Below are 23078 nucleotides of genomic sequence, written 5' to 3'. Positions count from 1 at the left end.
AAATTCCCAGACATGTCGCACGGGTTCTTATTCTCACAGACTGCCTTTCAGTTATTGTCTCTCTCCAAAATTCGGAAAAATCTTTCTTGACTCGTTCACTTAGGTTTTTTGTTCCGAGCACAGTGCGCGAGATCCGTTTGGTCTGGGTACCTGGGCATTCAGGCGTCTATTTTAACGAGGTGGCTGATTTATTGGCAAGGTCAGCTCTCAGCGCACCTGTAATATATCCCGTCCCTCACCTCATTCTGTTAGCAGCTTCACGTTTCCAGCGGTTCCAACATATTTCAGCCACTTTGAGTGATCCGTTGCTGAATACCGTGGACTTTCAACACCTAAAGTACCCATGGAATATCCGGTGGTGTAAGTCAAGGCTTTGTGAAGTGTCCATGACGCTCCTGCGATGTAGAATCCCTCACTTAAACTTGTACTTATGCAGGTGCGGGTTCGCTGCGACAAACCTTTGTGTATCATGTGGGCAAGTTGAATCAATCGATCATTTTCTCCTCTCTTGCCGGCGGTTCGCGGTTCAGAGAAAGCAATATCTGGAGGTTCCTCTTTCGAGACTTGGACTGCCTCTGTCTCTTACAGTTCTTCTATCGTTCGGTGCGAGTGCCAAGGGATTCCCGTTAAGCAGTGTATGCGGCTACCTTCACGATTACATAAGTGCAACTAATCGATTATCCTGTTAGCTATACACAAAATTCTTTCGCATGTCCAAAAAGGCTAGATTGATTCTATTCCGGATGACTCATACCTCTTGAATTCATTTTATTTTTCCCAATTTTTTTTTTCTTGATTCAGTCTTCTGACGTTTCCTTCCCCGCGCAAATGCTTCATTGGCATTCTACCCTATACCTTGGCCAATCCCCCCACGTGGGTATGTGCCATATTACTTGAGGAGAAGAAGAAGAAGAAGAAGAAGAAGAAGCAGCATGCCCCTCACTCTCGGGCGTCCCTTGATAAGGCGCCCGCGAAGAACCTAGTGCAGCTTACATTCTACCTGCTGCGGGTTTATCTTTCGAACGCCGCGCCACTGCGCTTTGTGCAAGTAATGGCACTGGCCAGGGCGAAGCTTCCCGATGCCCTCGCAACGCGCTGTGTCATAGAAAATTCCCTAATTGCCAAGATTGCTAATTGTTATATTTTGTTCTGCAAATTCAGAAGCCCAGACCTTCAAATTACCGTGATAGCTATTTTGTGTATTGTGAATGAGTCGACCGACACGGTTCCATATTTTCAATGTGTTGCTGTTCGTACAGGAGACACAAATTTAAAATGTGACCTTGACTTGCCTCTGAGCACCCTTGTGTGTAACCAAGTTGTGTTTTGGTGTGTGAACCATTTGCTAACCTTCTTTGAAAACGCGATCAGAAGCCGCAGTTTCGACTGCAAAGGGCTCCCTACGGAAAGTGCTCGTAGCGACCTCTGTAATACAGAATATTTGAAATACATCGTAAAACACACTTGCCCACTAAGAAACGACTGTATACTTGTGATCGGAGCAGCGGTCTTTTATATATCCACAGACATAGTGTAAAAACGTTTTGGAATTAGAGGACAGTCTCCTTCCCTGTCTAGCCATTAGAGTTACAACCACTCCTTCCCCACTTTGGAATGTGTCCACTGTCTGGCCTGTGTTAACGACATGTGGAATACTGACTCTCCGGTTAGTGCCCCTTCCATGCATACATGATCCGATGCAAGTGGGTCCCGTGCTCATTAGGCGTTACGGTTACGTGAGTTATTGCTCTAAATTCGGAGTAGAGTAGCAGAGACCACAGCCACGAGATTGTCACCTTGTGATAATGAAGACCAGCTTCATGCTCGCGTGATGACCATGGCCAGGAGATGATAAACGCACTGCTTCCTTTTTACATCCTGCTCTTTACGAAACCAGTGTATCAAAGTAGACGAGTTTTTGTGAATAAGCTCAGAATAAAGCAATGGAAACATAATAAAAATCGCCACGATTCTCTGTGCTACATCGCCCTCTCCAACGTTATTACTCGTTCAAAGCGCCTCCGCGTGGCGGGCTTAAGACAAGAACGCAGCAGGCAGAATTAACACTGCATTAGATCGTGACGGGCGCTGTTACCAACAGAAGCACGAGAGTGAAGGGCACGTTTCCCCCGAGCTCTTATCTTCGGAGCAACCTCACAGCGTCCTGCAGTTTTTTGACCAAGACTAGTTGGGTAGCCGACGTGTCCATTGCATACCAGCATATTTAGCAGGTTGGATCCCCACAATTCAAACCAGGAACCGCAACTCTTAAAACGATTAATCCGAGCACCTGACACCGAACAAAGTCCTCCATTAAACGAATAACTTCATAGATGTTTGGCTAATCAGCGCAGAAAAACGCGAGGTCATCTGCATAAGCTAATTCCTTCGGTTCGTACCCATAACACGAAAATTACTGACGGCTCTACTAGTTATAACATTTACGCAAAGCGCCTCCAAGTATATTGCGAACAGGAGCGGGGAGAGTGGCAACCTGGTTTCAGAGAGGACTGAATACAGACAGGTTGTGAGAGACCGCCGTTTACTGTTAAGCGCGTATAAGATTTTGCAGCAAAGGCGTATCCCATAATAGAGAGAATTGAACCAATACTAACGTGATGTAAAAGAGAAAAAATTGCTGGTAGACTAGGCCTGGTTAACCCTCGTCGAAAGCGAGAAGCTGCATCTCCCTGGCTACGTTTGTGGTCGAGCGACTGGCGGACGCGTCTCATCGATCATTCCTAGCATTCCGCTGAACGCATCAAAGTGCATCGTCGTTTTATCTGCTCATGAGATGCGGCCAGACGCTTTCCCGCTTTACCGAACGTCAATGTCAAAGATCAAAGGTCAAAGTCGAGATAGTTGGTGTAACAGTCGCTGGCGTCGCTGCTGTAGATGACGTCATTGGCATTGGGGTTTAAGGACAGTGAAGGGAAAGTAGATTTTAAGCGGGTAGAAGTAACCAAGCGAAGGTTATCTGATTGGTGGCTAAAATCAAGAGAAGAGTAAAATTTCATAAGTCATGGCTGGGTGGCTTGAGCCACTGCCCGATATAAAGGGTTCAGCCGTATCCATCCATCCATCCATCCATCCATCCATCCATCCATCCATCCATCCATCCATCCATCCATCCATCTTCATGTGTCGTACCGTACTACCACCAGTTATGCTCATGGTTTGACCTCTAATTACATTCAACGGGAAACTTGTGGCCTCGCTGACCTCTATGCAAGATTCAAGGTCAAACTTGCGGCCACGCTGACGGCTTGAAAAGCGGGCGTAGTGAAGCTTTTCGCTTCAAAAATAAGTGGTTGGCTCTATCGATCGAACGCCTTAGCCAGGTCGATTTGCAGCAGGACAATTGTTGTTCATGAGTTTCACTGCAGTACTGCAACACCGTGCGCGAAATATCTGTATTAGTCTGTATTGACCGTCCTGCACTGACAAGTCTAAACTTTGCACGAGCCCAGATTGAGGCAGTTGCCTCTTGTGCATAAATGGCGTAAGAGTGTTGTGAATTGTGCTGCGCTTTCCCGGCAAAATTAGGTCTGCTTTTTAGATCGCATGGATAACAGACATTCTTTGCTGCTACAGGCACTCAGTGTAAACGGGTTACCAACTACCAAAACCACCGTTGCAATGCGATGTCAGCAGCAGAGTTCTTTGACATTTTTTTGCGTAGCACCAGTTCCTCGCGTGCAGTCCGCTTTACGACTTAAACCACACGTCTTTCCGAAGGCAGTATCGTCAAAACCGTACGACTAGAACTATGGCTGGTATGGAAAAAAAAAACAAGCGCCCACACGTAGCCGACTGGAACGTAGAACGAGAAAAAAAGGCAGCCAAGAACTTGAAATCAACGCAGATAAAAGGCGAGCAACCGCACGCAACGAAGTCACGAGATGACGAGATACGCCGGCTAAGGGGCCACTAACCGGCAGCCGGCGACAAGCAAGCCGCAGAGTAGTCAAGGTGGACGGCACAAGAGCCGCTGGCCGCTGCTGTGACGGAACGTGATCATACATATTATTTTATTAAAAAAAAGCGTTGTTCTTTCCAACCAAATGTACGCTGACAAAATATGTTTAATGAGTAATTAAAATATATTTAAAATCGTTAATACTTACTAATATGTAGCCACTTATTTTTCTTATATTTGTGTTTGTCCGCACACTTTATTTTGGCGGTGGTAGCTGACGTGCGCCTTGAGAAGAGAACATTCCAAACGTCCGTTTGAGTGCAGCGTTTTTCATATCCATTCCCGAATAGAAATATTGCAGCATAGAAAAATAAAAAATATCGACCACACCCTTCGTTGTAGCAGGGAAGAAAACTGAACTAGTCAATGATTGGATTGGAAAACTTTTAATTCGTCAGAAAAGGCAGAATGCAGGCGATCCGTACTAGGTGGCTATCAGTCCACGGCTGACAGCGACCTGGGTAGCTCATTCAATGACCCGGGTTTGAACTCCCAAGTCTGAGCTGACCAACACGGCCTCCCACTGTTCGAGAGTAGGAACCTGTATTAGAGATTTCGGGGGCGGCTCCTCTTTACAATTCCACAATAGGTGATCATAAGTGGCTAAATCACCACATAATGTACATGCAGGGTCGTATTCACCGGGGTAGAATTTTGACAACAGGTAAGGCGTCATGAAGGATCGCGTCTGGAGTCGCCTCCAAGTGGTCTCTTGCTCCTTGGCTTTGTCTGGAGGAGGGAATATCCTCCTTTCAAGTTTAAAATGATTAGTAATATCGTGAGAAGATGATAGGCCGTCCTTCGAAAAACTCTCAGCAACGACAGCGTCCCCTGCTCGGCTGACGAATCCTCGAGCTGTTATGTATGCCGCTTCGTTACCAGGGTTCCCCGAGTGAGTCGGGACCCATATCAATTCAATAATTTTGTCTAAGTCTTTGGTTTGACCCAATATGCTCATTGCCACCTGAGAAATTCTGCCCCTCGCATTATTGCGTATAAACACTATCCGCAAGAAAATGAACCGAGTCAATGGTGCCCTGTGTCGACATAGATACACACTTCCAACAAAGATAAAGATTCTTGTATATAATGCATACTTACTTCCAACCATTAACTACTGTATAAGTGTCTGGGGTACCACAACAAAACATAACAAACACAAGATCTTAGTTGCACAGAAGCGTGCTGTCAGATCGATTGCAAACCATGGCATTCCCATGCGTTTCCTTACTTTAAACAATATGGTATTTTGTCTGTTGATATATTGCACAAGTTCATATTGTTATGTGCATACAAAAATGCAGTTAAAACAAACAATTAACTGTTCCTTGCAGCCTTTAATCTACATCAATACACACCAGTGTACAATACCCGATGTCTTTTACCTTGGCTTCTACCCTTTTGCCGTACTTTATACCGTAAACAGTCCTTATCCTATAACCTAGGAAATTACCTCAACACATTGGCAGAGAATAATGTTTTTATAGAAGACATCTGAAAGAAACAGTGATTATCTGTCATGTGCATTTTCAAATCTATTGTGGCATCAACGTAAATAGGTTTGGTGTATTATATTGTCTATTGTTCCTATTGTTTATGTGCATCTCTGTTGTGTACGCGGTCAGGGTTACACTATTGTTGTCCTTTTTCTTTGTTTGTTTTGATGGGGATATTTAGCTCAACTTCAGCCTGATGTTCGCGAAACACACTGCTGTCGTTGTATTCATGGGGCACTGGGTGCTACTTCAAGCTGCATTATGCAGCTTTTTGCCCAGTGTCCCCTTTTTCCACAGTAATGTGTGTGGAGAAATAAATTTTCAATTCAATTCAAAATTTAGAGTCGCTGAGTATGGTAGTAGCTTCTGTGTACAGAAGACAGAAGAAGACAATGAAGAAGACAATGAAGTACAGAAGACAAAGACATCACGAGCATTGCCTTCGTCTTTTCCATGCTGTACCCACGAGGGTTCGCTGCTGATGTCCTGCGGTGGGCGTACGCCATTGGCGTCTTCATTTCCTTTCAGCGAGTGATCAGTGAAGTAGCACCTAAGATGGCGTCGCCAGGAGCTTCCAGTCTGGTAAGCTCAGCTTAGTTTCTCGATCTGTTGGCAGATTCTGCTTGCTGTACTTCCTTGCACTACGCCGATAGTGATAAAGTGACGTTTTAAGGTTTGCAGCTAGGTCGTTGGTTTTTACCAATTTCGTCAGTTTAGCATTCCGCGAAACCATGTATTTACTATTTCTTTTCACACCGGTTTTGCGCTACAGCGCTTTGGCGCCACTCGCCCTGCTTGCAGTTGCAGGTAACTATCTTTACTCTCTTTCGCAGCTGGCGTCGCGGCCAATCTAGTTGCGCAATGTTCCGCTTTCTAAGCTGTAAGAGGCTTTCAGTGCTGTGAAGCGCACATGTTTATTCTGCGTATGTAATGCAGTGAGCGTCACGTTAAGTAAGAATAAATGTGGCCATTGTTTCCAGTTGTCGGAACCAGCCAGAAATAAGAACATCTTGTGAAATGTTTAGCATGCTTTCTCCTTCCTAGAGCAGTACTTGCACGAACGGTACTCGATTGTAAGGAAAAAGGGATGTACTGTACTTTTCACTAGCCAGAGGAGGAATGGTCCGTTTAATGCCACTGTGACAGGTACTCTTTAACCGCTGCTGGCGACGAAAGCACTGTTGTGCAAGTTGTCAGTATCGTGGGTCATAAAAAATAAGCTGCGCATTATACATAACACTGCGTATCTAAAGACAAGTGGTCTTGTTTTGGGGCATGATAATGTCGCAGTCGACAGACAACTGACATACCGCATTTGTGAAAGAGCGCAGGCAAATAGGTCGAGATGGTCGTAGTGAATTGGTTGAATGAGCTTAATATACCTTGTCTTACTAGGAAGACTTGAAGACAGTTTTCAAAAATTGGATTTTTGAGGTAAAATAATGGTTTTTGCGGCATTGTATTGCCAGGGTTGGCGGGCATCATAAATACGATGAAACATGTTAACTAGTCAGATGTCTAACTAATTCTTAATAATTAACTTTTTGACTATGAGTTAGGTGTGTAGCTGCAACTAGAGATTTGTAGGTGGCCGATTGTCTTAGCCGCTGCGGCCGGATAAAATTTGGCAGCTTCGTGTGAAATTACATGCGGTTTCGAAAACTTGCAGGCAATGCAACCCCTCATGCTTACGTAAATAGTCGAAAATGCTAAATTTTGTCGAGCCACAGCGGCGAGAGTAATCGCGTTTTCGAAATTACAAGAACTGATACGGTGGTTACAACGGGCCCCGCCGCGGTGACTCAGTGGTTAGGGCGCTCGACTACTGATCCCGAGTTCCCGAGTTCGAACCCGACCGCGGCGGCTGCTTTTTTATGGAGGGAAAACGCTAAGGCGCCCGTGTGCTGTGCGATGTCACGTACTGCACGTTAAAGATCCCCAGGTGGTCGAAATTATTCCGGAGCCCTCCACTACGGCACACCTCTCATCCTTTCTTCTTTCACACCCTCCTTTATCCCTTCTTTTACGGCGGGTTCAGGTGTCCAACGATATATGAGACAGATACTGCGCCATTTCTTTTCCGCAAAAACCAATTATTATTATTACTAACGGAACCCACTGCGGTGGCTCAGTGGTTAGGGCGCTTGACTACTGATCCGGAGTTCCCGGGCTCGAACCCAACTGCGGTGGCTGCGTTTTTATGGAGGCAGAACGCTAAGGCGCCCGTGTGCTGTGCGATGTCAGTGAACGTTAGATCCCCAGGTGGTCTAAATTATTCCGGAGCCCTCCACTACGGCACCTCTTTCTTCCTTTCTTCTTTCATTCCCTCCTTTATCCCTTCCCTTACGGCGTGGTTCAGGTGTCCAACAATATATTATTATTAATTATTAATGGTCGGGTACAAAGCTCTAATTGCAACTAGACGCCTAACTCTAATAGTTTTAAACTTAATGAAATTAGTTAACCATTTTACTAGTTAAGATTCTTCACCGCTTTTTTGACGTCCGCCAATCCTGGCAATACCGTGCCGCAAAAGCCATATTTTTGCCTAAAAAATCCTATTTTTCAAAACTATACTTAGTGTTCCATGTCACACCCGGTATAGGCAAACTGCGTATGTGATAAGCTGTCACTTTTGTCTTCTGCATCGGTGAACCTCTAATCTGCAGCCATTTATTCGCAGGCCCAAAAACAAGCTCTTCGTGTTCTGTATGAAAACATGAAAAGTGCTTACCTGCGATGCCATTTCTACTTTTGGAATGGCTTTTGAATTGCGTGCGATATGGAACGTTGTCATTTTAGAATTATTTATCAAGGTTAGGGGACTAACTTGGACAGCGGCTTACGAAAGCAAGGTTACGAGGACGGGAAACGATTGCCTACGAAGTTAATTTTATTGCTACGTTTTTTTTTTTCTATAATTGAGAGCCAGACATCCCACAATAGATAGCAGTCGACAAAAATAAACAAATATGAGGTATTTGTCTATTGCTAAATACAAAGTTGCGGAGGAGGGATAGGAAAAACTTTATTAAAGGAAGGGGAGTCGGGCGAGCTTATGGGTGGGGCCCTCATTCCAGGGCTCCAATGGCTTGAGCTGCCCGCGTACCTGTTGTATTAGGGTCCGTTGGTCCTCCAGGTTAACGCTGGTCAGCAGCGCCTCCCACTGCTCAAATGTACTTTCTGTCTGTATAGCGTTTGGTTCGGCCCAACATCCCCACGAAATGTGAAAGAGTGTAGGGCGGGCCTGGCACCAGGGACATGTGTCCGAGTATATAATGTTGGGTGTATGAGATGTAGTCTATGGATGTTTGAAAATGTGTTCGTCTGGATCTGCCGCCAAGAGACGGAGTCTGGGTTGTCTAATTTCCTATGAGGTGGACGGAAGTGTCTCCTTTCAAGACGCTGAAACTCGACGCGTTCGTTATACCCCGAATGTAGAGGGGTAAAAGCGGGCACGGTTTGTGGCCCCGCTCGGTCGATGTTGCCTCGAGCTAGAGCATGTGCCCTATCATTTGCCTCCAGCCCCTCGTGGCATGGGGGGCAGGTGATTTGGTGGTGCTTTGCGAGGGGTGCAGTGCCCATGAGCCGACTGACGTGCTTGGGAACACGGCCTCTCGGGAAGTTTCGACACGCGTGTTGCGAGCCTATGAGCACATGAGCGCTTTGGCCTTGGGACTCGTAATGTCTAATGGCAGTGGCCACGGCGGTGGTCTCCGCGGCCGCTGGTATTTTGACTATTACAGAAGCAGTGAATAGAGTGGAGAAGCGGTGGTCTACTGCCGCCACTGCGTACTTGTCATGGTCCGGGTATGTTGCGGCGTCAGCATAAACCACGTTCGCGGAATTGGCTAGGCGTCGGCGTAGGTAGGATACTCGCGCTCATCGTCTCCCTGTGTGAACGCCTTTAAGCATATGTTTCGGTATCGGGGCCACGCTGATGTATTTCCTGTGTTGTTTTCCTAGAGCGGATTGAGCGTCTAGTGCGCGGATGTCCGCAACTGTGCCTACTCGGAGTAGGATAGCTCGTCCAGCTTGGGTGGTCTGAAGTCTTAGTGTTTGAGATGCATGAATGGCTGCTGGTAGTTCCGCAAAGGTGTTGAAGTTCCTAGAGCGGTCAGACGCTCTGTCGAGGTGTTTTTAGGAAGCTTAAGGGCCGTCTTTCATACCTCTCTTATGATTGTGTCAACTTGCTGCTCCTCTCCTTTTGTTAGCGCGTGAAAGGATAGTCCGTATGAGATTCGGCTAAGTACGAGCGCTTGCACCTGCCGAAGAGTGTCTTCTTCTCGCATTCCTTGGCGATGTTTGGTAATGCGGCTGATCATGCGAGCTATCTGGTTTGTGGTGGTTTTGAGAGTCTGGATGGTGTGGGTAACACAGAGGTTGCTCTGTATACAAAGGCGGGCTGCTGATTGTAGGGTGGTTTCCTTTTGGCCCAGGGAACCCTTTATGGCCCATATAGTTATATCATCCGCGTATATGGTGAAACCGACATTTGGAAGTGCTTGCATAGCACGCGACAGCCTGAGCATAGCAATGTTAGCATTGTTGAAAAGCAGGGGATAAATAATAGCTCCCTGAGGTGTGCCTTTGTGTGGCATATCTTTGACGTCGGAGCGGCTTTGTCAATTGCCTATCGTGGCCGTGCGGCCCGTGAGGAACGTACGCACGTAAGCAAATACTTTTTCTCCGCCGTTAAAGTCATTTACGGCTTGAAGGATCGCCTCGTGGAATATGTTGTGGAAGGCGCCCTTTAAATCTAAGGCCAAGATGAGATGTTCTTGATCTCTGGGGATGTTGGTAAGTACTTATTCTCTCAGGAGCAGGAAGGCGTCTTGGGCTGAAAGCCCTGGCCTGAACCAAACCATAGTAGGGGGAAGAGGTTTTTGTCTTCAATATAGTTTTGAGGCGGGTGTAGATGTCTCGTTCATAGAGATTTCCTAAACATGATGTTAGGGAGCTGTGCCGGAGGGAATCAAGTGACGGCCGCTTGCCGGGCTTGGGAAGGGTGATAATTCCGGCATGACGCCAATCCTGAATTGCAATACCCTTCTCCTAGAGGTCATCATTGATGAAGTCAGTGATGGCTTTGATATGTGCATGACTCGGGTTACGAATAATAGCGTTTGTGTTGCGGTGTTGCGCGGTGTTGCGCTGGGATGCACGGGCTGCGGCTTGCACCTCGGCTATTGTATCGGGGCCTCAAGTGTAGAGTTTGGAAGGCCGTTGTAGGTGATGGAGTAAGTTGCGGAAAGTCCCCACCTTCAAAGGCGAATTTCTTCACAAGGCATCCGCCACCTTTCTTTACTGTCACAACACAATTTACGCTAACGCATTCGCGCTACACTCGTAACTGCCCTGTGATTTTTTTTCGAAATTTTGCTGCATAGAATGGAAAGTGACAGCTATAGTACGAGCCGTAAAGGGCCTTCAACTTACTCGTCTCACTTCCGAGCAAGGTTCCATGTTTTAACAAAACTTTGGATTATTTCAATGTATTTTGCAGGTGAAGTTCAACATCCGCTGGGGCAACAGGAGCAACCAGAGTTCCATCATGAATACATCGGAATATATTGGTGAGGGTTCCCTCGCCCGCTGGTTTGCTTGGCTGGGTTTCAATTTTTCGCCTGTAGTGATTCTTGCTGCCTTGCATGGAAAGAGAGAAACTAGTAAGTACATACCATTACCTAGCCGGCGTTCACAGGACAACACGAGGTGAAACCGATGGCTTTGCTACTTGCTACTCGAGCTGGAACAAAGGCGATCGTGGCCGCCTTTTATCTCTCTTGGGATTTTCGGTGCTCCGAACGTGCTGCCAGAGAGCTAAAAAAACTGAGCGTGCAAGAGGTACTGCTTTAATTTCATGATAACGTAGCCAAGATATTTGTTTACCGCTAAGTTCAGGCGCTAGATCATGGATGTCACTGCGAAGTTCGAGCAGGTCAGGCGTACTTAAAGAAGTCGGGGTGATAAAGTTTGCCATTTCTGAGGTGCACTTCACTATTGAAGAGGCACATTTACCAGAAGTCCTGGTTTTACGTGTTTTGAGTCATCTTTATCTTTCCTTTGAAACTATGTTGTGTATTCATTTCTTTCCTCTTTGAAGGAAGGAGTGTATTCATTTCTTTCCTCTTTGAAGGAAGAAGGGCGTAGGCTCCCTTCAAGAGCGCATTGTCAAATTGTGGCTGAATGCGGCCTTGCGCTTTCAGAGTTCGCTTGTCATGCGAGAGATGCGGGGTTCGATTTTCAGTCCTGTGGCGTACCCATCGGTTGCACAAGCTTAAAAAACGGCCTTTCGTCACATTACCCTCCCTTGACATAAAATCTATCTGTAAGGGACTGAAATTCGTCTTATGCGGTAAAGGTCACTGCTACCCTGTTTTGTGTACTCAAGTTTATGTCAATGACCTATTTTCAAGTATTTCACTGTAAAGAATCCAAGCACAAAACAACTGTAAGAGGAAAGCTTGTACTCACTGTATCACTGGTGATCAAACCCTGCACTTCCCTCATGCTAGGCGAACACTCAAACGACTAGCTCAAATGCCTGTTCTCAGATGGACTTCTTCAGCGTCTACTTCCTTAGCTCTGGATGAAGTTTCCAGTGGATAAACACCGAGAGGAGCGACCTTGAAGTAAAGGGATTACCTAAAGTTTGATACTTCAGCAGAAGCTTTACTGTTCTGCGAAGTGCAGCCCATCTAGAGGGAAACACGCCGAAAACTTTGTAGCGCATTGCGAAAGTTCAATGTAATTTGAACACACCTTGCTGGAATAGGCGTGGGATCTGGTTACACCCAAAATAAAAAAAAATGGTACGGCTTCAACGTAGGTAATTCGGGTAGGACGTGCGAAAGCACATAAGGCAACACCGCTTCAAAGGTAACCGCATGCATGGTCTTATCGTCAGCCGCTACAGCAGCCGCGCGCCGGGGAGGAGGGGGCGGAGTGGAGTGCCGGTTTCGCGCGTTGATGGAGGAAATGCGCAAGGCCTCCGCTGCTGGCGCTACGTCGAAGGTCAAAGCTTGAGGCGGCACACATACCCCGGATTTTTCAGCTTCGCCTGTGAGGTAGTGCTGTTGTAATAAAAAGGCCGACATGCTTGATATTTCGCCTTTCCCTAAACAGACACGTTAAAGAAGAGACTGCGCGCTGTTATTATGAAGAACAAGATCTTGGCACGAGCTCTGGCGGCCTCCAAGAAAGAGATCAGTGAGTTAAAGAAGTCCAACGGCCGCCAGCAGAAGGTGTTCAACCTGGGCTTGCCGCAGGTAAGAGTCAATGTTGCAAGGGTTTAAGTGTAGTGCGAGAAAAAAAGACGTCTTTCCTATCCATGTGTTACTGCGTCTCTCCTGCTCCTCGAAATAAACAATGCGTTGGAGCTAGATTTTGACAGTCTTTAAGAAAATCAACGGAGTGTCATTTTCAGTGATTATAGCGCGAAAAAGGACGAGACTAAGAGAAATACCTCTGTAGCCATCCCTTTTGCGCTGAAGTAACCTAAAATGGCATGCTAAGTACAACTTACCTAACTTAACACTCTTTAGTGAACTATGTCGACGAAGGTTTTACTGGAGCACGCACACAGCCGTCTTGTACAGGTGAATATATATTTAATTCACCTTTTTGCTAATTAACAAATTTAAATTACCTGTCTTTTCGTCTTCGCAGCGGGCCGTGGTTCTGCGATGAGAGCTAGTCATACGTATTCAGATAGGCCAGCACAAACAATTTCTGTCCAACATGATAGCGTCTATCCGACAGCATTGTGATCGTGATAGGAAATCGAAACCACGCGCTCATGCATAACTGACGCTATGACCGGCTAACTGTTTATCCATTACAGTTTTGTGAAATTTATTTCCTGCAGTCAGGGCGCGGTTGAGGGTACATATTATCCCTATGCAAGAGCGTACAGGGACGTGATGTTTAAATCTCGCATGCTGTATTTCAAGCGAAAAAAAATAAACTAGGAAGTCTCTTTTAAGAAAAAAATCTTCACGGGCATTTCTCGAGACACTCGGCATCTTGCACTGAAATTTTTTCGCTGAAGTTATTGATTATAAACTGGGCTAGTTTACCTCTCTGAATTGCAAAACGAGGAGTGTTTAAAAATACGCTTACCTGGCGATGACAATAGCTTATCAATCTGCGCAAGGTAAGCCTTCGTAGATCTGGTTATCATTTTTCGAAGTTTGGCAGAAGTTAGCTAAGCCCTTAGCTGTGAACTTTCGATTGGCGAGAAGATTTTTAAACCCATTTTCCTAGGTGATAAATCAGTTTTTTGCTGCCCAGTCAACCTGAACATAGCCAGATGTGTTTTAGAGGAGAGTAATTGAATGTAGTTGTCTCAGTATTCCTTTGAGGGCCTTTAAATATATTTTATTCTTTTTTGCCATACAAGTTAATCAGGATATCATTCCCGCAGTGGTTTTATAGACGATTGTTCGACTTTATTTCAGCAATAGTTATATGGATGACGCCTTTCACATTGTGAAAACTATGCTGTTCAACTAACAAGACGTGTCCGCGATGCTAATGTATGCCATAATCTAAAACCCGCAGTTCTTGAGCTGGCAAACGAAAGTTCTCAAAGTGGGCTTTCAGGGTAAATGCTTTCAAGAATCTGTCGTCTGTGAATGTTTCCCAGGTTGACTTCTGACTGTGAGCACTTAAGTAAGAAGGGTTGCCTAGAACGGCTCAGTTCAGTTCAGTTTAGTTTATTATCTTAAAAGTCCCCCACAGGGGAATTACAGAACAGGTGGGTTCTTATACATACAGTAAGGATCATCTTATACATGCAGTAAGGATCATGGTAACTAATTACTGAAAAAAATGGTCATACAGAAGTTGCAAAAAGGAAGATGGGTAGGTAGTAGCAACGATTTCGGGGGGAAGGCCGTACCAGTCGACCTTTCTATCACAAGAACTTGTTTGTTCTGCATAAGACAAAAAGTTGGAATGTTTGTCTCGGTTTGTCGAAGTTAGAGCACCAAATTACACAACGATGCCCCTTCGGGGAGGTCTTAATTACTTGTTAAAGCTGCACAAAAGTTTAGTACGAAATTGAAAACTTGGGATTTCAATCTAAAAAAAGAGAAATTTAGCTGAAGCCTTTGTTTTGGGCTGTACTAGGGTATTACGCCTTACGCCGCGAAACTTGTGTGGAGCACGCGGCCACCGTAATCCGCCACTATTTGCTTAATGAAGTACTAGTGCAAGTTGTGTTGCAGTGGGCAACGTCACTTGCACTGTGGTCTTGGTATAAGCGGCGATGTTACCGGAAGCTTAGATGAAAGGGAAATAGGGGGAATTATTCGAATTGGGGGAAGCTGCAAAAGATAAACGTTTTATATTCATCCTTGACCGGCTAAAAGAGCTCCATAAAGGACGTTGTTTTTTTACAAAGCGTTTTGCTGGTCCAGGAGAGTGTGGTTCAGGGCCCCGTTTAACGACCTTCTTTGTGACTGAGAATTGTGCCTTTTGACAACTGACAACGTACACCTACTATAAGGCCGCCGCGGTGGCTGAGTGGTTATGGCGCTCGGCTGCTGGCCCGAACGACGCGGGTTCGATCCCGGCCGCGCGCGGTCGAATTTCGATGAAGGTGAAATTCTGGAGGCCCGTGTACTGTGCGATGTCAGTGCACGTTAAAGAACCCCAGGTGGTCTAAATTTCCGGAGCCCTTCACTACGGCATCTCTCATATCCTGAGTCGCTTTGGGACGTTAAACCCCCCATGGACCAAGAACACCTACTATGAGTGAAAAAGAGCTCTTTTCTTTACTAACACTCCGTGCAGGTAAAGACGTGGCTGAAAATGGCTAGGCAGCACTCACACACAATGTACCAGTACCAGTCACGAGCCTTGACTTTGCTGGATGAGATAATGAATCCCGGTGTCGACTTCACTCTGGCCCGAGTCTCCGACGCCGACGACGATGCAGACATTCAGGACCGGTGCGTATTTTTTACCATTATTCACCGTCGCACTTCCACGTCCGTGACCAACAGGCATCGGGAAGTGGTGGTCGGCTTTCTCTCCAGCCAAGTGCAGTTTATTTATTGAAAACGTACTGGATGAATTGAAGACCAAGGAGGAGGGCAATACATAGAAGTAAATGAATGAAGTCATAATCGCAAGGAAGGGATGGCTCTCGGTCACAGTTGGGGAATTAGGAGGATTTGGGGTGCAGGCGCAGAAGCGACTTCTAGTCGATCGTTTTCATAGCCTTCAGAGCTGCAAGTCTTACATAGTCGGCCAGCTACACTACTCGAAGCAGGCCGCTCGAACTGCTACGTGCCGCGATGGCATGTTGTGCTTCGGTGCTGGATCGTATCTGGTCTGCTAGGTTAGCCATGCAGTTATGCGATATGTGCTGAATTATGAATTTTCTTCCTCGAGAGTAATGGGCAAGTCCACATAAAATGTTGGAGATCTCTTTTGTAGTGTTCTTGGAAGTGGTTGCATCTGTCGTGCACAGGTGTTTCCCGTCTGGCAAGAGCACATTTCTGGCGTATGTACGGGGTGTACGCTGCGTGTTCAAGAGCTTCGTGTAAGAACTCTTGTAGCCGAGTGAGCTTCAGTGTCAAACACCGGCGCTTGTGTTCTTTCCGCTAACCGGCGCCTGCTGTCTGCTTTTATTTAGGTGCGAACGTAGTGTATCAGTGCTTTGCGGGGGAGCCTTCATTCAAGCTTTCGATATGGTTTTTGATTTACCGTGTTCGGCAGGAAGTTGAGGTGTGGGGCGTTGTATGTCTGATCAACCCGACCCGATTTCACGGCTGCGTTTCCCCCTCCACGCCAGTGTGACCCGGTGTCCATATAATTTTGCCGTTTGTTCCGACGTCTCTTCCTTATGTCGTTGGTCACCGCATCTTTTGCAGTTGGTGCGGACAGCTCTGCTATAGATGCGCATGAGCCAGTTACGATTCGATAGCGATTTAAAATTCTCCGTTCCGCAAATTCACCTGTGGCGGTGATTGTGGTGTGGACGGCTCTCCGTAAGGCGAGCGATTTCGTGTTTTAGATGGAGCCTCCGGGTAGGTGGCACCTTTGCTGGCCATTGATTTGAAGTTCTGGCGCACAGACCCTAGTCTTACCAATAGTGGCGTTTCTAATTTCAGCGTACGTGTAGATATCTGCTGTGTTCTCCGGTGTCCTCAGTTTTGTTGTTTTTCCAAAAAATTGCCTACCCACCGCGATTCGCGCGCGGTGACCTTGTCCTAGCACAGGCGTCCCACAGGGCAAAAGAAATGTAAGACAGCGAAATCATGAGCGAAGAACAATATGTATTAAACAACAAAGACCGCTTGGAAAATACTTGAAACTACTGCAAATAAAGAGCAAAGTATTAAAAGACCAAATATTTTCAAGAAAGCGCATTGAATACACGTTGTTTAAAGGCAGTTCAAGTGTGGAAGAGACTACTAATGCGCGTTCATTCCAGTGGTCGATAGTAGGTGGGTTAAACGAGTTCTTGAATATGTTAGTGCGAGCCAAGTATGGCACGTGCAATGAATGCGTGTTTTCACCACGGTAAGGTAGTGTATGTTTTTCACTTCACTGTGACGAGTAGAGCTGTTGTGAGCTAGCGCTTCTGTTGCGTGTTTTCTTCCGACAGTGCTGTCTGCGCGTTGTTTGGCAGTCAATCAGTGCCCTGTTTGTCCAAAAAGCAGCCTTAATACACATATAGTATTTACCAGTACCCTGACAGTCGAAACTTCTTTCCGGAATCCATGCTAAAATGAGACCAAGGCAGTTTTCTCCAAGAATGTGACTGAAGTTTGATAATTGTGTTTCATAAATTTCCACGTAGTAGAGATTAATGTCACGAGGCGATAGTTACTAAAGCAAAGACGGTCACTTTCTTTTTGGATATCGATAGTACCCGGGCTATGTGCCAATCGAAAGGAAGAACACAGTGCTTTGTGCTTTAATGTTAACTGGAGCAGCCAAGTTAGAATATTGACCAAGGATTCCGCGTAGGGGCTCAGCAATGAATTTTGTATGCTGCTCAGGCTTAACACGAGCCATCACTTTAAGATTAAGTATAGCGTGCTGAAAACAAGTTCGCACCTTACTACGCCGAATGGATGATAAAGTAGTGAGCAATCAAATTGGACGTCGCTGTTTTCCGAATTGAGCCTGAGGCTGGGGTCTTTGGCAGTAGCTCAAGTATACTCCGCCGCACCCACAGAAGGAAACGCAGATCGCTTGGTCTGCGCGACGAAATAAGATCTTTCCCGCCGCACGAGCCTCACACAAGTGCATACCCGCGTCCACTCCACGGGCACAGATTGAACGCTTAAGTGTAGATGTGCACGACACTGAACGCCTGCACATCGTTGAAGGGGACATTTGGGCTCTTTCACTGCGCAAGCAGTCCTGCACAAGACAGCACAGTGGGCCCTCACGACACTGCATAGTTGGACATTGGAGGCGAAAAACGAGGGTGCTCCATTGCCGTTTTCAACGCAGGAGGCCGTCCTTGCATCCTCCGGGGAAAAGGTCAAAGGCACTGCGTGGAGAGCTCTCCGTGATCCCAGAGGAAGACGAGGACGTCAACGCGTCGAGACGGATGCTCCTCGGCACGTTTACCCTGGACTCGGAGACTCGGCTCCGGGCCGCAGGTTGTACCCCATGGAAACTTTCTTCCGTGTACATTCTACATGCCGGGGCACTGCCATTGCATTTTCCGCTTTGCTCTGAATAAAGAAAATTAAGCTGGAGGCACCCGATGAAATTGAAAATTGGTTTTCGAGGAAAAGAATTGACGCAGTTTCGGTGTACACCCGAACCTCGCCGTAAGGAAAAGGATAAAAGAGGGAGTGAAGGAAGAAAGGAAAAAAAGACGTGCCGTAGAGGACGTCTCCGGAATTATTTCGACCACCTGGCTCTTTTCGTCCTGGCCAGCATTGAGGGCGAAGGATATCATCTTATTGAGTAAGAAACTCATGTTAAATTATCAGTTTCTCTGGTATGGCGATGTATGTTTTCTTCTCAAGTCTTATGCCAATATGTGAGGGAAATTTTAATGGGTGAATGAGGTGCAAGGGTGTATCGGCGCTGCTTATTAATCAGCGTTACCGAACCTGGTGGTGGTAGTGGTTTTTAATTAAAGTAATAGTAAAAAGGAAGGAAAAGATTTTTGCTGGCCCCGGCTTCTGCAATCGATGCTGAAGTACCTGAGCTGGGGCAGCGGAAATAAAGGATAGCAGGCAGAATGGCGAAATGTAATGAAAGAGGCAAGAGTACAGGAAGAGAGGATAGAGGGAGAAGTAGTATATACAAATTATTACACAATAAGAAATGTGTCCAGGATGTGCGCGTGATTAGCTATGATGGAAGAATTAAAACACGCGCGCACAGCACTGTGTTGGCTACAACTGGAGTGGAGCGTCCTGTTATTAATCGTTCGAGGTAGAGCTCGCAGAGCTTTCGGTCACTGCGTGTAACTACCTGACGGAGAACAGACCGGACGCCAAGCCCATGTGTTCGAGGAATGCACAGAGGCTCACCAAGGTTCGCTCACGAGTGCGCGCACTGCCCTACGGCCACAATAGCGTCTTGAGGGAGCCTGGTAGTATGCCCAGTGCCCGATAGGCCGCAAGCATATCGCGACGAGCATCGGCGACCGCGGCACAGTGAAGGAGCAGGTGTTCAAGTGTTTCCACTGCACCGAATCCGTCACACACATAACTCGTCGCCATTCCGTGACGCTCCCGTCGTTCCCCTGGCCACACACAGCCAATGCGCGCGCGGAGGATCATTACACATTGTGACCGTGTAAGTGCGCGACAGCCGGTGATACTGTTGATGCGCTCACCTCCTGCGTTGCGTGGGTCGGGGTGCTGCTTTCGGAGATGGTCGTGGATGGCCGCACGCACGTCCTCCAGCGCAAGGGGCAGATCGCTGGCAGGTAGTTGATGTGCAGCGGTCGCGAGGTTGTCAGCTTCTTCGTTGCCGGCGATGCCGCAGTGACCGGGCACCCACTTTTCACGCACGGCACATCCGCTCTGCGCGAGGCGCTCGAAGCGCGAGCGAATTTCCCGCACTAGTGGGGTACCGCGGCCGTTAGATTGCAGGCGGCTGAGGGCGGCGCGGTAGTCGCACGGCAGAGCACTCCTGGGCGGCGGAGGGCCGAGGGTGAGCAGCAGGTCCAGCCCGAGCAGGATCTCCATCAACGCCGCCGTGGTAGAGGAGCCCAGGAAGGTTGCGTGTTGCTGGCTGTGCAGTCGCAGGGCGGGGATGGTAGCCGCCGCTGCAAGGGAGCAGCTGTCGCGGGCCACTGAGCCGTCGGTGTACACGAAGAGATGGTCCTGGAGCTCCTCGTGTATGACGGCTCTGGCCAGCTGCTGCACAGCACAGAGAGGTGTGCTCCGCTTTTCCGCTATGCCGACGATCTCTCGCTGTACCTCCGAGGCAGCAGGCCAGGGCGCGCAGGAGCCGTAGGTGGGAGGGCCTTGAGTCGATTGCTCATACTCGAGCATCACCGCGTCCATTCGTGAGCGCGGGTGCGAGCGCATACGCTGCAGCAGCGAGCCGCCTTCCGGTGCGCGGTGAAGCCGGTCGATGTGATTCAGTGCCCTGCGCGCTGCTGGGAGCTCAAGTGGCCACGCTCCTGCGTCGGCCAACGTGGCGGCGCACTGCGAGTTTTTGGGCAGGCCTAGGCACACGCGCATGGACTTGCGGTGCTGCAGCTCGAGTTTCTTCCAGCACGGCTTGCGCACCGTGACGAGCGGCAGAGCATAGAGCACCGCCCCCAAAGCTGCGGCATTGTATAGCCTCAGGGCGGCTTGGTGGGAGATGCCCTGGCCTCGAGCGGTGAGCTTGTGCACGGCGGCGGTGATCCTCATCTGCAGCGTTACCTAACCTGTGATTCTCCACCGCATAATTATTTATATAGGGGTGAAGGGGCTCGTTTTAATATGCACGAAGAAAGCCAACAGTCAGTGAAATGAATGTTCAAAGGAGATATATTATTGATACTGGTGATTAATGGGACATTAATAGCGTAATGATTTTATCTCTCAAGATTATGATTATAAAGCAGAAGAAAAAGCAAGCACATGCTGCCGGTAGGATCCGAACACCCAACCTCTGAAGTTTACAAAATTCGAGCCGACAAAAAGGTGTTGCTGGTGTACGTTCATTTCATACACGATTTTTACTCGGACGTTATTTTTAGCTGCTGTATATATATATTTATATATATATATATATATATATATATATATATATATACACGCTCTTTGTAAAATTTTGGATTTCAGTAAGAAGCTCAACGACCCTGTATTCTGGCCTTTATGCAAATATGTACCGTGTAGAATACTCTTGCCTCAGCTGGTGGCCTGTGTTTTAAGGACAATTGGATTGGATTGTAAAACATTTATTGCATCTAGAGCAGGTTGCAGGAGACACATACTAGATGGCCGCTAGCCCATGGCTGGCGGTGACCTCACTGGCCCGCTCGATTGCCCGTACTAGAATCTTTGGGTACGAGCTGACCAGCACGGCCTCCCACCGCTCGGGAGAAGGGAGCTGTATCAACTCCGCCGGAGGCGGATAATTTGCGACATTCCACAGAATGTGGTCGTATGTGGCTCTTTCACCACATTTATGGCAGTTTGGGTCGTACTGGCCACGGTACATGAGGTCAAGCACTGCCAGATTCAGAAAGGAGCGTGTTTGCAGTCGGCGCCAGTTAACTTCCTGCGCTTTTGTTAACGATTTCTGGGGTGAGCCTAAAGTGATGGGTGATGTCATGAAATGAGATCAACCCGTCCCTCGTTAAGTTCGGGTCGGAGGGCGCGGTCACTGCCCGGTCGACGAAACCTCGGGCTTGCGCGTGAGCCGCCTCGTTCCCTGGATTAGACAAGTGTGCCGGGACCCAGATCAATTCAACTTCTCTAATCGGAAGGGTTGTGTTTTGAAGGATGCGGAGTGAGGTAGATGTGATACGGCCCCTCGGGAAATTGCGAATGGCTGTTTTGGAGTCGCTGAATATAATATCAGCACGCGTGTTCGCTAAAGACAATGCTTTTGCCGCTTCATCCGCGGTCTCGGGGTAGGTGGTTTCTATCGACAAGGCCGCAAACTGGGCGCCGTTCCCGTTCACCGCGATAAGTGCAAACGCTTTTCTCGGGGTTGTCGGTATTCCGCTGCGTACACGTACGCCACATTGTCGTTCCGGCCTTATGGTGTGTGCAGGGCGCGAGCCCTCGCTGTGTAAAGAATTTTTTTAATGGCTAAAACCTTTCTGCACTAATCGTTTGCTTCGTAGCTCTAGAGTAAGAAAGACAATAAATAAGGAACCTTGTCTCACATACAACTACGGGTATTCCGAAGTGCAGTGTATGGCTGTTTTGTGTTACGTGCGGAATGCACACACATGTAGAGAATAGAAGAAACTACCACCACACCATGACTCTCTAGGAAAGAGCTCACACCTGATTGACAGGCAGCATGGGAGAACACAACAGAATTTCTTCTGGTTAGGTTAGTAGAGGGTGTAGCGATGTAGATTGAAACCACTTGCGTTCAGGAGCGTTGTGCCTAAATGTTTCAAGCGGCTGCGCACTGTAGACACCAGTTCCAGGAGACTACGCTGCCAGGTGCCCTCGACTCCAGCGTCCTTCATGGCCTGAGTCGCCATTGGTCGTGAAACAACATAAAAAAACGTTTTTGTGCTTGTCGACAAAGAACAAGAATCAAGCAGTGGAGTGATTCCTTATGTTTAGCGATTTTTTCTTGGCCGACATAATCATCATGAAAGAGTAATGAACCTTTTTTTTTGCTTTTTGCATTCTCACTTCTTAGCAAAATCGGTACAGATAAACGACAGGTAGGGATTTAATTATTAGCCTCCTCACTTGGGTTTCATAGATAATCTGTTTTAGTTGTAATAAGAACACAGCACACTATTAATACAGCACACCACAGCACGGCACAGTAATAAGAGCACAGCACAGTAATAAGCACAGCGTCACGAACAGCCAGCCGAACCGTCCAGGCACAGAACAGAGACCGCGTTCAGTCCAGAGCACGCACGAGCGACCGATCGTTCGGCGCTTCTCGTCGTGTTCTTCGTTGAGCGCCAGGCTCTGAAGATTCTAAAGCCCGTGTCCAGTCTTACATAGTACTTGAGCTCTTACCATCACCTGATGGGTGAGAACTTACTCATGTGACGATTGCGGCTTTTCGGTTTTTCGGCGTTTTTTTTCCTATTTATACGTGTTCCTGTTGCGAAAAAAGTTTCAGTTGCGAGTCTATATGTTCATCCTTCGTCCGCTTGTCTTTTTATGCGCTTTTGCAAGCACACATACCACACTTGCCTACTTAATGCCCTTATATACGATAAAGTTTGCGTCAACCAAACTTTTCGCACTATCCGCCTTAAATTTCCATATTTTTCTTATCCAGTTTTCTCCTTGTTAGTGCCGTTGGTAACTGCAGGTGGAAAGGAGATTTGAAAAATAAGCAGTTTTCGGTTATCGATATGCTATTTGAACCTACCAAAAATCCCGATAAAGTTCAACAAAATGACCTTTTGCTTTTAATAGGGGTCACGCCGAGGAAAAGTCTTGGTGCCAGGTCTAGCG

General features: G+C 47.3%; 1 protein-coding gene across 1 annotated transcript; it reads left to right on the top strand.

The window, feature by feature from the left end:
- Positions 1 to 5944: 5944 nt before the first annotated feature.
- Positions 5945 to 16034, top strand: LOC144113442 (uncharacterized). Its single transcript, XM_077646524.1, has 5 exons — positions 5945 to 6057; positions 10982 to 11051; positions 12604 to 12746; positions 15277 to 15434; positions 15959 to 16034. Exons 1-5 carry the CDS (start codon positions 6031 to 6033, stop codon positions 16032 to 16034), a joined length of 474 nt encoding a protein of 157 aa, XP_077502650.1. The 5' UTR covers positions 5945 to 6030.
- The last annotated feature ends 7044 nt before the right edge of the window (positions 16035 to 23078 follow it).

The sequence above is a fragment of the Amblyomma americanum genome, chromosome 1 (assembly GCF_052857255.1).
Source record: "Amblyomma americanum isolate KBUSLIRL-KWMA chromosome 1, ASM5285725v1, whole genome shotgun sequence".
Taxonomy (NCBI): Eukaryota; Metazoa; Arthropoda; class Arachnida; order Ixodida; family Ixodidae; genus Amblyomma; species Amblyomma americanum.
The sequence above is the reverse complement of the archived record's forward strand: the minus strand, read 5'-3'. Positions and strand labels throughout refer to the sequence as shown.

Bases quoted from the DNA above. Each gene is read 5' to 3' on its own strand.
- LOC144113442 (XM_077646524.1), top strand. From the start codon at position 6,031: ATGGCGTCGCCAGGAGCTTCCAGTCTG. The intron at 6,058-10,981 runs GTAAGCTCAGCT...TGTATTTTGCAG, and splicing joins CGCCAGGAGCTTCCAGTCTG to GTGAAGTTCAACATCCGCTG. The intron at 12,747-15,276 runs GTAAGAGTCAAT...CACTCCGTGCAG, and splicing joins TCAACCTGGGCTTGCCGCAG to GTAAAGACGTGGCTGAAAAT.